Here is a 16250-nt window from a genome sequence, read left to right on the forward strand (position 1 = left end):
TTTTCGCACAGATCACATCTCACTCGGAGACATGGGAATACATTAAGATCTGAAATGCATGAGCCTTCTGCAAAAAAGGTCATTGGTTTTGTTGCTCCTGGTAACAGCCAGCAACATGATGAATCCTCTTCCTGCAGTTTAAATAGCATTTTAAAATTATAAATATTTATTGTTTCATCATGTGTGGCTTCTTTATCCACAGAGGCTAAAGATTTCTTTTTGGTGAATCTGTCTTTCATATTTCAACTTCCTCGAGATCTAAATAGAGCAGAATGTGATGAAAAAGCATAGTTCCTGTGTTTATTCTGTTTACTGCAAACTGCACAATTCCTTTTCAGAGATGTTTGCATACTTCAGCAAATTAAACCAGGCTCCTTGGCTATAATCTTGGCTGCTGGACAATTTGTGGTGCTCAGAATTGATAGCTTGACTTTCTTAGCCCCACTCTGCTGAACTTTGAACAAGACAAACATTGTCCAACACTAGAAAAAGTATAAGGGCAGAGGGCCACGTTCTATTTCCTTGAGTTGGATCCATGGCCAAGACTGATGATGCTCTGCTCATACAGTCTTGTCACATTTACATGTTGTGTTCAGAACAGTCATTTACTGAAAAGGAATTTCAATAAGTGTCCTTCTCGGACAGTTGGGTTCATAATGCACTTTATTTTTAAATTGGTTGCACCAAAGTGATTTGTTTTTGCTGAATCTTATGACAGGTCTTTGCGTTGAAGACTAACTACTATCAATCTTAAATAAAGAACAAATTGTCTGTTGTGGTGAGGTAATTAATCTCGATTTAATGTGATTGATGAATATTTTAGTTTTCTCCTGAAATGCATTACTAAGCAACTCTGCAGATTTTAAAATTCTTAATGTTTCGCAATGCCATTTTTATAAATAAAAATATAATTTGACTGTTATGGAGCAAATCCAGAAAACAATGACACAATGCTAGTCCTCATCCCATTTAATAAACTCTCTGGGCATTCTAAAAAATCTGCTAAATTTTAAAATATGGATTGTTACATTAAATGTCACAAAATTTTAAACTCCTGGCATGAAACTTTTCATTTTGTGACTACACAGTGCTTTAGAAGTTTCTGTGCAAAATAAGTTGTGTAGATTGAGTGAACTGTGGGGGATGCTTTGGAAACAGTGCCAGAATTCATAATATCAGTATTATGCTACAAAATGAGCAACCCATATTAAAATACCATTTTCAAATAGTACTTAATCACAGACATGAAAGCCCTTACTTCCATCAGTGACTAAATATGACATTGACTTATTTTTAGTGACAATGGCACAAATATTTTAATTTAAAGGAGTTTTGACTGTGCCACTGAACACTGCTGCAAAGAGTTGAAAGTCGCTTCATATAAAGTTATGGGTATATTAAAATATTGTACGATAATTTCCTTCCATACTTCTGTCCATAATACTTTGAGCCCACGCAATACACCATCCTTTTCTCAATTCACAACCACAGGGGATATATGTAACACTGCCCTTTTACCTCCTCTCTCCTCACCAGCCAGGGCCCCAGAAACACCTTCCAAGTGCAGTTTAAGTGTACTTCTTTCAATTTAGTATTCTGTCTTCGCTACTCACAATGCGGTCTCCTCTACACTGGGAAGAGCAAACACAGATCTGCTGACCACTTTGCGGAACACCTCCATTCAGTTCGCAAGTATAACTCTGAGCTTCTAGTGAACAGACATTTTAGTTCTTGTTCTTGCTCCCACACTGATATTTCTGCCCTTGGCTTACTGCAGTGTTCCAGTGAAGGTCAATGTAAGCTTGAGGAACAGCACCTCGGGCGCAATTCTCCGACCCCCACACCGGGCGATTCCCGCCATGCCGCCCTGGCACCCGCACGCGATTCTCCCACCCCCCCCAAAACGGCGTGCCGCATTTCACGACAGGCCGCTCAGAGAATCGCCGATCGCCGTTTCTAACGGTCGAGCGGCGATTCTCCGGCCCCGGGCCGAGCGACCTGCCCAATCCGATGGGTTCAGGCCGGCGCCAACCACACCTGGTCACTGCCGGCGTGAACAGCGCGCGAACACTGCGTTTGCGGCCTGTGGTGGTGGGGGGGAGGGAGGATCGAGCACCAGGGGGGCGCTCAGTTGGGGTCTGGCCCGCGATCGGTGCCCACTGATCTGCGGGCCGGCGTCCCTAAAGGACGCACTCTTTTCCTCTGCCGCCCCGCAAGATCAATCATCCATGTCCTGCGGGGCGCTCGCGGGGAGGACGGCAACTGCGCATGCGCGGTTGGCGCCGGCCAACCTGCGCATGCGCGGGTGATGTCATGTACACGCCGCCGGCCGCGTAATTTACGCGGCGCATGTAATTGACACAGCGCCACTCTTAGCCCCCTGGGGGTGGGAGGATACGGGGCGAGGAGCGACCTCCGACGCCGGAGTGAAACACTCCGGTTTTCACTCTGGCGTCGGCACTTAGTCTCCCGATGGGAGAATTTCGCCCCTCACCTTTCAATTAAGCACTTTACAGTATTCCGGTTGAAACACTGAGTTCAACAATTTCAGACCATAATCTATGATCCATTTTGTTTACTTTCCTTCGCTTATTTTGTTTTTTTTCTAGTCAGCAGCGTACCTACTCTGGTTACATGTTTTGTTTTGTTTTGTTGCCTCATCACCATTTCTTTTAGCCTGGAAGACTCTTACATCTCCTGTCTTTCACCCCATCACGGACCTTCCTCTTGCCCCTCCTACCCCTTGCCTAAAACCTATTATAGCTCTAACTTCTCCCAGTTCAGATGAAAGGTCATAGGCCTGAAACGTTAACTCTGTTTCTCTTCACAGATGCTGCCCTAAACCTGCAAGTGTTTCCAGAATTTTCTGTATTTAATATAAATGAAAGTTCTCCGTAATCGTGTTTTAATAATTGTTTCACTGGGTCATATGTCACCTAATCTTTTTCTAGTGTTTCACTAACAACATTCTTAATTAGTCATTATTAGTCATGTAAGAACAAGCTCTCATTCAGATATTTCTCCTGTTGGAATTTCATCCGATCTTTGTTCAGTATCTCCCTGAGACATGGTTGAAATGATCAAGTATATTGTAAACCTTGTTAGTTATGTATTGAACATATGTTTAGGTTGTAACTGACCTTTAAGACACTATGTGGAGTGAATATCAGTAGTTAATCATTCAAATTACACACAACAAATAACATCAGTAAATACTTCACATAGTGTAATATACTGCATGTCCATGCTTCCCAATCTACAGCATTTGCGAGTTATATTGTCATTCACTGGAGAAATTTTACACGGTTACTATTTCATGTGCTCTGCTGATTTAGGGCGTTTACTGCTATTGTTTAATGGTAACATAATCTTTAATCCCCATTTTCTTTCTTTTACTGCAGAACTGCTTGTTTTCCACTCAAGCAATTTGGTAACTTTTTAAAAAATAATAAAAACACTGCTATTGTTTCTGAAAGCCTAATGGAACCTTTCAGAAAAAGATGTAATAGTTTAGCACTGCGCAAAATTAAAAACTGGGTAGGATTAGCTCACCCACTCAGCTGGAGTTATTCAACAATGAAGCAGCTTAGTTTTTTGGCAGAGCATCTGTTTAACATAGATCTCACTCCAATTGTTCTATTGACTGCTTCAGTATTGCTGTTGTGGGAGAAGATTGCCACGGAGCATAATTCTCCATCTGAGATTCAGTCTCATCTACTTTCATTCTTCTGTGCTGCAGCCACTTGCACATTTTCTTTTAATATTCTTTCTGCGCATTGTTGACAAGGCCAGCATTTGTTGCCCATCGCTAATTGCCCTTGTGAAAGTAGTGGTGAGACACTTTCTTGAGCCATTGCAATTCATATGGTGTAGAAGACGCACCCACACTACTGTTTGGGTGAGAGTGTCAGGGTTTTGATTTAGCTTGAAGGTCATGGGCGCAATTCTCCGCACTCACGACAGGGCGGAGAATAGCGTGCGGCGTAAATTTTTACGGCCACGCTGGTCCGACGCCCTCCCGCTATTCTCCCCCCCCCCCCCCCCACACCCACCTCCCGACACGAATTGCTGCCCACCGTTTTTTTACGGCGAGCAGCGATTCACCCCTGGCCGATGGGCCGATTTCCAAGGCCTTTACGATCGTTTTTATGAACGTAAATCACACCTGGTCTGACCGTTCGTAAAAACAGCCGTACAGTCCCGATCTGGGGAACCATGGCACCGATTGGCATGGCAGTACCACGGCCGTGCCAAGGGTGCCATGGGCCCGCGATCGGTGCCCACCAATCGCGGGCAGCGGGTACTTACCCCGCGCACTCTTTCTCCTTCCGCCGCCCCGCTGTATCCATTCGCGGGGCGGCTGAGGGGCATACCGGCCCGCGCATGCGCGGGTCTCACGCATATGCGTGATGACATCATCCGCGCATACGCGGGTTGGAGTCATCCAATCCGCGCATGCGCGGCTGACGTCATCTGACGCGTCAGCCGTCGCTAACTCTGGCTTGCGGGCTTAACGAAATTCGTTAAGCCCGCTATGCCGGAGTTCACGGCCGCGCGATGCTAGCCCCGACCGGGGAGCAGAATCAGTTCCCGGTCGGGGGGGGGGGGGGGGCGGAGGCTGGCGTCAAACCCGCCCGTTTTTGACGCCAGCCTCGCGATTTTTCGCGGGTGCGGAGAATCACGCCCCATATATTTCCAATGGTGATGTTGAGTGCCTTGGGGAGAATATTGCAGGTGGTGATGTCCTTCTGTGTCTGCTGCCTTTATCCTTCTTGGTGATAGAGATCACAGGTTTAAAAGGTCACATCAAAGGAACCATGGCGAGTTGCTGCAGTGCACTTTGTAGATGGTAGACGTTGCTGGCACTGTGCACGAATGCTGGAGGGTAATAGAGAATATACCATGACAACTCCTGACACCTGCTCTTTAGATGTTGAATAGGCTTTGGGGAGTCAGGAGCTGAGTGACCTTCCACAGAATTCCCAGCTTCTGACCTGCTCTTGTAGCCACTCTTGTAGCCACAGTGCTTATATGACTGGTTCAATAAAGGTTCCGGTCAATGGTGACCCTCAGGATGTAGATGGTGTGGATGTCAGTGATAGGTAATGCCATTGTATGTCCAGGGAAGTTGGTTAGATTCTTTCTTGTTGGAGATGGTCATTGCCTGACACTTGAGGGGCACAAAGGTTATTTACCACCTATCAGCCTTAGCTTGAATGTTGTCCAGGTCTTTCTGCCTGTAGACGTGGACTGATTCACTATCTGAGGAGTTCTAAATGGAATTGAATACTGTTCAGTACTCAGCGAACATCTTCACTTCTGATATGTTGGAGGGAACTTCATTGATGATGCAGTTGAACATATTTGGGCCTCGGACATTACATAGGAGGATAAGATTCTAAGAAATTGGAGCAGGAGTAAGCCATTCAGCCCTTTGAGCCCACTGTGCCATTCAATCAGATTGTGGCTGATCTTCTACTTCAACACCATTTCACGGCACTGTCCCCTAGCCCTTGAAATCTATCAATCTCTGTCTTGAAGCTACTCAATGGCAGAGCCATCACAGCCCTCTGGGGCAGAAAATTCCAAAGATTCACCACCTTCTGAGGGAAGAAATTCCTCCTCATCAGTCTTAAATGGCCTGCTGTGTCTTATTCTGTGTTCCCCGGTTCTAGGCTACAAAGCTTTGACAAAGAGTCATCCAGACTCGAATGTTTGCTCCCTTCTCTCTCCAAAGATGCTGCCAGATAGTCCAGTACTTTCTGTTTTTGTTTCAGATTCCAGAATCCGCAGTAATTTGCTTTTATCTTCCTAACCCCTCTCCTCATTCTGCGGTGCGACATTAAATTCACAACCGTTGTCGCTGACTCCCTGAAGCGAAAAAAGTCATTCCCAACCCAGAAACAAAGCTTCACAATTAATACAATCTCCTCTATTAAACTTGAACTAGAATGCCACTGTATTTATTGCTCTTTTTGATTCTGCGGAGTTAATGGTACTTTTTATTTTGTTAAGTTTATGTTCTTTCTGTTCTCTTAAATTCCCCAGGCTCTAATGGAGAGAAACAAGGGTAATCGATGGGTCACATTGACCTTTCCCCATATTGGTATGTACTCAGACACGTGTAGTGTGGAAAAGCACTGTAGATTGATATGATTTCTACTTTTGCCTCTGACAATAAACAGCACCTTGTCTCTCCACTCAGTGCCGAATCAGATGTCTCAGTACGATTGTGAGCATGGTGAGGTATACCTCATGAGGAGACACTGCATTTTGTACTCCACGGGACAATACACCATTGCTCTGGTGAGATTAACCAGGCGAACTCTGCTCAAAGCTAAATAAAAATAATTTTTGCTCATGGTACAGAGAAGAATTGAAGCCTTGATGAGGGGTTTTACTAGTTTAGGAATCGGTTGTGTTCTAAATGGTAGATTTTTAAAATCATGAACTTATTTGCATTTATTTTTTTAAAAGCCCTAGTGATCATTTGGTGCAATAAATATAATTACCATCAGTGGGGCTGGCTATCCCATTCATACCTTCATTTCCTCATTGTCTTGTCCAAATAAAAAAATTACTACCATGAATTTCAAAAATCTTTGCATGCAGCAAATGATTGGCAGATCCAAAGAGCAGACCTGTCAAGAGGGCAGCATGACAGCTATCTTCGCTGGTAACTGATCAGCCAGCACACGTCTGATCTCAGACTCAACTGTGCAGAACACTGCAAACCCATTTTGTAAATTAGTTACCCATGACTTCTCCTCACACATTATTCAGACTATTTCAATAGCTGTTACCATGTGACACTGAAACGCGCCCTTTCTGGTACTGAACTGGAGCAGAAATATTGAAGTTTATTCAAGCTTGACATTTTACATTGCTAAAGCGAAGCATGAGGTTGCATAAAGATTCAAACCCGTGATTCGGTTTCATCATTAAAACCTGATGAAGGTATTTTGTGCCATTTCTGGTTAACTTTGCTATGGATTTGTATAGTTCGTTCTCATTTTTTAAAATGAGTTTTCTCTGCAGATTTGTTCGACAATAGGCTGATGCATTCAGAGTGGGGGGGTGGGGGGAACTGCAGCAGAGCCAATCCTATATATGCCTGCCGCTTACAGCTGAATATAATTCTGCCCTTCCCTGACAACCACAGCTGAACATATGTACCTGTGTACCTGGCACTTACAGCTGAACCAGGCCCTGACACCCAACAGGCCATTTTGGTTATTTATCGTAGGTGACAGGTCCACCTCATTTTCCTTATCCTAATTCAGGAGTACAAACTGTAGCACCCCTATCATCATTATTGCTGAGGTCAGTTGATTTAGTCCAGATTGAAAATTGTTCTATATACCCAACCGTTAACTGAGCAAATTTGCTAATCCATCAAAGGAGCCAAATTGTCCCATCTATTCTTTAACATCTTTTCAGTATAAAAAGTAACATTTCATTGATAAATGTGGAAAGGAAATATCTTTCTTCCATCGGTCAAAGGTAACACAGTGCATTTTCATTTGCTTATCATGTGATCTCTTCTTCTAGAATTGCTGACTTCACTGTTAAATGTTGGGGCAGTTTGACAGGTGATCTGAAATCTGACTATTTGGTTTTGCACAATTAGTCGTAGTTATGCTACAATTGATGGGAAGGGCAGACATTTAAGACCACCTTGAATAGTCAAACATTGCTCGCGATGCTTGGTTGGCTCCCAGTTTAGTGCTGGCAATTTTCAGTAAAAATGCCTCTTTTGATATCAGTGCGATATGAAAACTGACTTGCACTGACAAAACATATGCATCATAAGTAGCCCAGATTTTCTTTGGGATAAAAAGTAACAGATCTTGTGAAATTGAAAAAAAGCACAGTAGCACATGTCAGAACCAAAAAGACCCGTTCACATTTTTATTGGATGTGGTTCTAGGCCAACACAATAGAGCCAACAAAATACAGCAGCTGGTTCCATCTCCAACATATCAGAAAGTGAATATAAAAACAGCAATTTTATCTAATAGTTTATAAAATCTAGGTAGTTTTATCTGAAGAATTCTTTATGTACACGGTAGGGCAGTGAGAGTGGGGTGGGGGGATGAGGAGGGGGGTGGGTTGTGGTTTAGTACCCCAAAATTTATAAAAATACAGACCTAGAAATTAGGGAAATATTAAAAGTTACTTCATATATCATGGACATGTTAATCTTGATGATAACGGGAACTGGTCTATGTGTGGTCGCATTATAATACAAATAAAGCATGAGTAAAAGTGACTTAGTAATGGCAATCCTCCATGCTTTACATAGAAATATTTAGTTTACTGTGATCTACCAGGGATTTGCTATTGGAATACTTGTGCTACATCGGTATTTACTTGTATTGTATTGTAACGAATTTTAATAGTTTTTAATTTTATTTCATTCAAGAATTGTTTTTCATGATTTAACAGTCTAAAATAAAACCTAAACTTCGGCAACGAAATATTAGTTATTCGCATTGTATTGACACAGCAAGTCCTTACTGGAGCCAACTAATCTTCTCCTAATTTACTACAATTCAAGCAATAAAAAGAGTCTACTGGTAAACACGGCTAAGTCAAAGACTTAAGTGACTGTTATATTTGATAATGGGCCTACTTCACTGTCAAGCTTTAAAGGCTCGGGCTGAATGTTACGGATTGTTGTTAACACTGGGTGCCGAGGGTCATCATTGTTGGTGTTTCCTTGGGGTTATCACAGAATATGGAGGCCATTTCTGTCTTCAGCTTACTATCTTGAACACCACTCACTGAGGCCTCTGGAATACACTCATCACAGCAGCAGCAACAGCAATCCATGAAGGCTCGGCCCAAAGGCTTACAGAGGCACAAGAGCAACACTGGGGTTACAGAGGACTTAAAGAACAGGAAGAACTGATTAATAATGTTGAGTAAGTCAATGGTCTCCTTTGAGATTTCAGGAGAGGTGTAGGCCACCACAATGTTGGAAATATTTTCGGGGATAATGCAGAAGCCATAGAGGATGGTGAGACCAATCAAGGTGTGGTTCTTTTGACTTTCGTGCTGGGCATGTTGTGAAGTAATTTTGAGGTCAGATTTCTTCTGCGTAACTTTTACTCTTCTCAACACCAACTGGCACGTCACTGTAAAGATGATGGGCAAGCAAAAATAGCAGCCAAAGTACCACCACATCCTGGAATTCTCGTAGGTCAGTGCAAGTCCGTAGATATGCTCAGGAAGGTTCAAAGACGTTTTGACGATGCAATAGTCAGTGATAACTCCAGAGACAATGGAGGTCTTTTGGTTCAGTTGCCAGAGAAGGACTTCGGGGAGGGCCAGCAACATGGATCCTATCCAGATGACTGCAATCTTGGCCACAATAGATGGACAACTCTCTATCAGCCTAATTTGTGACTGTGTGCTTGTTGCAGAACGAAACTTGTCGATGCTTAATGCACACAGGCTGAAGGTAGTGACTCCGAGAGAAGAGACCTAGAAGGTAAAATAAATCCATTTAAAAAATACATCGCTTATAAATGCCCTCAGTTTGAAACATCTTAAGATGTTAAGAGAGTTTTTTTTCGAAGAGGTCACAAAGACGATTGATGTAGGTAGGGCAGTGGATGTTGTCTATATGGACTTCAGTAAGGCCTTTGACAAGGTCCCTCATGGTAAACTGGTACAAAAGGTGAAATCACACAGGATCAGGGGTGAGCTGGCAAGGTGGATACAGAACTGGCTGGGTCATAGAAGGCAGAGAGTAGCAATGGAAGGGTGATTTTCTAATTGGAGGGCTGTGACTAGTGGTGTTCCGCAGGGATCAGTGCTGGGACCGTTGCTGTTCGTAGTATATATAAATGATTTGGAGGAAAATGTAACTGGTCTGATTAGTAAGTTTGCAGACGACACAAAGGTTGGTGGAATTGCAGATAGCAATGGGGACTGTCAGAGGATACAGCAGGATGTAGATCGTTTGGAGACTTGGGCGGAGAAATGGCAGATGGAGTTTAATCTGGACAAATGTGAGATCATGCATTTTGGAAGGTCTAATGCAGGTAGGGAATATACAGTGAATGGTAGAACCCTCAAGAGTATTGAAAGTCAGAGAGATCTAGGTGTACAGGTCCACAGGTCACTGAAAGGGGAAACACAGGTGGAGAAGGTAGTCAAGAAGGCATACGGTATGCTTGCCTTCATTGGCCGGAGCATCGAGTATAAGAATTGGCAAGTCATGTTGCAGCTATATAGAACCTTAGTTAGGCCACACTTGGAGAATAGTGTTCAATTCTGGTCACCACACTACCAGAAGGATATGGAGGCTTTAGAGGGTGCAGAAGAGATTTACCAGGATGTTGCCTGGTATGGAGGGCATTAGCTATTAGGAGTGGTTGACTAAACTCGGTTTGTTCTCACTGGAACGACGGAGGTTGAGGGGCAACCTGATAGAGGTCTACAAAATTATGAGGGGCAAAGACAGAGTGGATAATCAAAGGCTTTTCCCCAGGGTAGAGGGGTCAATTACTAGGGGGAATAGTTTTAAGGTGCGAGGGGCAAGGTTTAGAGGAGATGTACGAGGCAAGTTTTTTACACAGAGGGTAGTGGGTGCCTGGAACTCGCTGCCGGAGGAGGTGGTGGAAGCAGGGATGATAGTGACATTTAAGGGGCATCTTGACAAATGCATGAATAGGATGGGAATAGAGGGATACGGACCCAGGAAGTGTATAAGATTTTAGTTTAGACGGGCAGCATGATCGGCACAGGCTTGGAGGGCCGAAGGGCCTGTTCCTGTGCTGTCCTTTTCTTTGTTCTTTGTTCTAAGAGTCACACAGTACAATTTTGAAGTGCAGTGATCATAGTTATGCAGACAAATACAGCAACCATTATGCACTGGAAAAGGCTTGCAAAATTTCACACCTACTATAAAATGCATAAATTAAAATTCCAATAACCTTTTGATGTGGTAAAAATATTTCTGTGTAATCATTTTCATTTTAACAGTGTAAAATAAGGCTGTGCCAGACCTATTAGTAAAATTACCTTTTTAAAATATAATACAGCAAAATGCAATAGTGTTGAATAGTGTTATCAGTGTTGAAATTATTATTGCAAAATATATACACCAAACAATATAAAATATGGCAATTTATATATATGTTGGCAAGGGAGGCATGATGCATTGGCATTATTTGTTTAGCATATTGGAATTTATTGACAAAATAGAATATTGTCACATCATTAACTTTAAAAAGATGTAAGATAATCTTGTATTCAAGTGTCCCCAAGGACCACAGACTGCTCTCCCCTTTTCAGAGAGAGCTGACTGGTGGTGATTTTACCTGACGGTCACCACACCTCAGGTGAGGGGTAAGGTTGAGAAGGTGGCCCTTCACGAATAACCTCAGCTGGTACAGGAATTGAACCCGCACTGGTAGTGACGGTCTGCATCACATCCCGGCCATCCAGCCAACTGAGCATATAGCCTGACCAAGTAATGCACTTAGTAGTTTCAAGAGTGTTTTGGAATGTACTTATTCTTGGGATATTGTAACAGTGGACCCATGCAGTTAGTCACACAAGAAAAGAATATTCTGATTGCCATCTGATTTTAACAAAAGCATGGAGGAAATCTGAAATGAGAAACAGAAACAGCTGTAAAAACTCAGCAGGCCAGGCAGCATCAGAGGGAAACGGAGTTGATATTCTGAAACATTAACTAATTCTCTCCATAAATGCTGCCCGACTGGTTGAGTATTGCCAGCACTTTCTGTTTTGATTTGAACAGTTGGCTCTAAAAACAATGTTAGCATTTAGCTGGCTTAGCTCAGTTGATTGGACAGTTGGTTTGTGATGCAGAGTGAAGCCAACAGCTTGGGTTCATATTCCCGTACCAGCTGAGGTTATCCATGAAGCCTTCTCAACCTTGCCCCTTGCCTGAGGTGTGGTGACCCTCAAGTTAAATTGCCTCAAGCCAGCTCTCCCCTCAAATGGGAAAGCAACCTATTGGCATCAAGGACTATGCCAACGTTCCTTTTATCCTTCAATAAATAGCCAATACTACTTGTGCCTAACCATAAGGCATTTATAAAAACAAAAGAACTGTAGCCTTCAAACATGCCACAGAAGCCTTAACTGACCCTTAAAAATTGTTCACAACCGCTGCCTCCTCGACCCCACCCCACCTGTCATTTTCCATAAAATGAACCACCATTCTGGCAATAGGAACAGTCACAGTTTTCTCATTGACAGGAAAGCAAAATGCCCAAACTCTTAAACAAAACTAACTTCTAAAATATACTGCGTCCTTTGAACTTGTACTGAGCAGCTTCTCCAAACATCCTGCAGCTGATCCTCGAAGAGAGTGCTTATATCTAGCTAGCGTAATTTAAAATACAAGGGGACATCAGTGTGCTAACAAGGGACTGCCAAGTCTTCATTGTCATACATTCAGCATTTATACAAAGATTATTTTTATCTCGACATTATGTGTGTGTCGCTTTGATCATTCAGTGTTGCTGATGTTGACGTTGAAGGATTTAATTGCTTTTATGAATTTCACTGCTTCTCTGGCATGGTGGGCAGGCCACCAACACTGAGTCGTATTTTAGAGGCACAATGTTTCAATAATCTGCAAAAAATTGAAGTCATAAATAAATCAGTTTACACTGCTCTGCCACATCAGACTGATAGTCTGACTGTGATGCTATTTGAACATCAGAACATTATACCATCAAATCACCAAAAGCAGCACAAAGCCAGAGGTGAATTGCTTTGTTTTACTATTCTTTGAAAAGTAAAGAACTGCTACATAGTTAGTTAGGGTAACCAGCTCGACCTGCTAACGCTTGTATCAGCTAGCTTGAGTTTTATTTCACATTGCTTGATATTTTCTTGTGAGCCAGCTAGCCAATCCCAAATCAACAACATATGACAAATGTAAACTAATATGCTGGTTATAAAGTTATATTCCATTTATGTCCACTGAATCAGTTGTACCAAACAGAAAAGTAAATGAAATGGTGTTTCATTTATGGTGTCTGCAGTGCTCTTTTTCACTTTACAATTTAACAATGTTTGAGACAAGACAGAATGGTGGAATTTGAAAATTAAATCTATAATTATCCAGAATGTTTATTTTTGTTCACAGCTGGATGGTTGACACTGGCAATGTTTATGAATCCCTTTGCAGTCAGGGATAAGGAATAAGAATTGCTCTCTGTTCATTGTGTACAGACACTTGCTAAATACTCTGATGACTTTTTTCTCTCTCTTTCTATTCAGCATTTCTGGGGAAGCTGTATAACACCAGAAATAACTGAACAGAGGAAATCTCTGTCAAGACGTCATGGTGGCACAGTGGTTAGCATTGCTGCCCCTCAGCGCCAGAGACCCGGGTTCGATTCTGGACCTCGGGCGACTGTCTGTGTGGAATCCGCACGTTCTCCCCGTGTGTGCGTGGGTTTCCTCCGGGTGCTCTGGTTTCCTCCCACAAGCCCAAAGATCTGCAGGTTAGGTGGACTGGCCATGTTAGAGTCCAAAAAGGTTAGGTGAGGCTGCGGAGATGGTGGGACTGGGTGGGGTGCCCTTTCGGAGGGTTTGTGCAGACTCGATGGGCCGAACGGCCTCCTGGAGGGTCAGGGCAGACTCGATGGGCCGAATGGCCTCCTTCTGCGCTGCAGTGATTCTGTGAAGACGTGTAGGATACCGCTGGAAAGGGGGGTGGGGGGATCTTACCTCCAGATAGGGCACCACCTTGCAGCCGATGTCCCCGAGCAACCTTTTTTTAGTGATCTCGTTGAAGATGACCACTGGCAGGCAGAAGAAGATGACCAGGAAGTCCCAGCACGCCATGCCAGCCAGGATGTTGTTCCAGGCGCTCTTCATGTAGTAGTTGTGACAAACGATGCACATCACAGCCAGGTTCCCGATGAGCCCAGCCGCAAAGAGGATGAGTGAGAGCAGCATGACCGCGTAGGCGCTGTAGGTGCTGTGGGTGGCCGGGTACAGGGTGTTCTCTAACTGCAGCCTCCTGGCTGTGGTCTCCGCCTCGCTCCCTTTCCCACCGGGGGCGCCGGATGTCGCTTCCCCGGATACCCGCACCCCTCTGAAGGGAGTCGGGGGGCCCTCAGAGGTTACCTGGGGTTGCGCTGGTTCGAGCCGGGGGGACGCCGCCGGGCTGCCGTGCTGGGGGGGCACCGCGGTCGGCTCCTCCCGGGTATCTCCGCCCGCCCCCCGCCTTGCCCTTGGCCCCGCTCTCCTCCCGCTCCGGCTCTCCGCGCCCGAGCTTCCCCTGGCTCCAGCCGCCCCCTCCAGCCCAGCCCCGAGCGCCAGCTCGGCGACCCCCTCCCTCTGGCTTCCCCCGCTGCCCGCGCGGAGGCTGCTCACCTCCTGCCTGCTGCCTCCTGTCAGCTCATCGTGCTGCCAGTGCAAGCTGTCAGTGGGCGCCAGCCCCAGGGTAAAAAGTTGCACTAGAAACAATGCAGCGAGAGAGGTGGACATCTCCCCCAAACCCCCTTCTCTCTCTCTCCCCCTCTCCCCTTCTGACCGCAAGCTAAACCGCGCAGATCCGAACAGGACGCAATTCTGTCCAAATCCTCCCACTTGGATGACTGACTGGCAGCTCCTTGTCTTGTCCTGAGGTTCTTTCCACGCTCCCTGCTTGACAGTTGTCTGCAAAGTTCCTCTGCAGTTGTCACATCACAGCTCTCCCCAACTTTTACCGCATCAATCAACTTCCAAACAAAGTGATCTGTCTTCTCAGCCCCCTTCAAACTCTGGTCACTTTTCTTTTGATCCCTCTCCCTCCCTCCCAGATGTGTTCCCAACATTGGGACACAGAAAAAATGCAGCAGACAGTGAGGAGGTTTTAATTGCCCCCTGCTGGTGGGAATCAATACTTCACAAAGGGACTCTTAAAGTTGGTTTATAATTGGATTTTTAACACAAAAGTGAGTTTAGGAATAATTTAAATGCAGCTTTCAAAGGCCACTTTACTGATTTCTTAAGCACCGAATATCACTTTCTTCTCGGCTTCGCTCTTTTCCCAACTTGATCTAAATCCCTGCCAAAAAAAAAACACCAACTAAATTAAGCCCATGCAAATAGCCTTTTAAAAATGTTTTGTGAGGTGGTGGAGGAGGGGCAATGTTTGGGGTGGTGATTAATGGAGAGGAGAGGAGGGACAGGGGACCAGAGGTAGCTACACTGATGGTTTTCGTCTCATTGATAAAGCTATCTGTGAGTCCCAAGAACTTATCAAGTATTTACAGCACAAAAATAGACCTTTGGCCCAACAGTTCTTATTCACTACACTATCCTCCCTGTAATATCCTGCACGAAGCATATGGGACAGGTTTGATGGCTCAAGGAGTATGCACTTCCCCATTAACTATGAGGCGGGACAGTTATATATGAGGTCGGCCTGGCTGGAACAGGCCTTCAGAGAGAAAAGGTCAGGGAAGACCAACCAGGTCCTATGTGTGTAGACACGTTTCTGTTGTGAATAAACCAGTACTTTATTTTTACTCGACTGACCCTGTTGCCTTTACTAATCTCCTCCCACCTGGCTTCAGCTAAACCCATCACATATCCTTCCGCCCAGTCCCCTGGGGCCATATTTGGGGTGTTAGACTTTCCAGAGCTGCAGACGGGAGTGGGGGCAGAGGTTTTAGCCTTCGCCTCACTGATCGCTCGCAGGCAGGCCCTGTTGGGTAGAGGTTAGTTGCTGCACGCTGTGCCTCAACGGGCTGGGGATCTAATGGAGTTTTTGTATCTGGAAAAGGTGAAATTTGCTTTGAGGGGGGCGAGTGAGGGGTTCCACAAGAGATGGGACTTGACATTTTTTTAAAAAAACATCCTTCCAATTCTTTCCCTCTTCTCTGTTCATCTAGCTTCCTATTGAGTGTAGCTAGGCTATTCAACTCAACCATTCCCTGTGGTGGTGATCTCCACATTCGAGCCACTCTCTAGACAAAGATCTTTCTCATGAATGTCCTTTCAGATTTATTATTGACAATCTTACAACCATTGGTGACTATCTTATATTTATGGTTCCTAGTTCTCCACTCATTGTTGGAGGTAGGGTTGTACAACTGGCAAGGAATCAGGAATTAAATAGACTTGATGGCAGCAAAAATAATTTGGCTATTATCTTTGCTTCCTGGAATGTCCATGGAACAATGGCTGCTCTTGACAGAGGAGAGTGAGGCTCAATAGCTCTTGTTATGGTGCAATCAGATCTTGATGGATCAACCCAT

General features: G+C 44.4%; 1 protein-coding gene across 2 annotated transcripts; it reads right to left on the bottom strand.

The window, feature by feature from the left end:
- Positions 1 to 7883: 7883 nt before the first annotated feature.
- Positions 7884 to 14806, bottom strand: gpr37l1b (G protein-coupled receptor 37 like 1b). Of its 2 annotated transcripts, none has more exons than XM_038820369.1 (2): positions 14380 to 14806; positions 7884 to 9489 (listed from the first exon to the last, which is right to left on the bottom strand). In XM_038820369.1, exons 1-2 carry the CDS (start codon positions 14491 to 14493, stop codon positions 8683 to 8685), a joined length of 921 nt encoding a protein of 306 aa, XP_038676297.1. In that variant the 5' UTR covers positions 14494 to 14806; the 3' UTR covers positions 7884 to 8682. The 2 variants fall into 2 exon arrangements, with proteins under 2 accessions (XP_038676297.1, XP_038676298.1); XM_038820370.1 differs by lacking the exon at positions 14380 to 14806 and adding an exon at positions 13729 to 14279.
- Positions 14807 to 16250: the final 1444 nt, after the last annotated feature.

This window comes from Scyliorhinus canicula, chromosome 15 (assembly GCF_902713615.1).
Source record: "Scyliorhinus canicula chromosome 15, sScyCan1.1, whole genome shotgun sequence".
In the NCBI taxonomy this organism is placed as follows: Eukaryota; Metazoa; Chordata; class Chondrichthyes; order Carcharhiniformes; family Scyliorhinidae; genus Scyliorhinus; species Scyliorhinus canicula.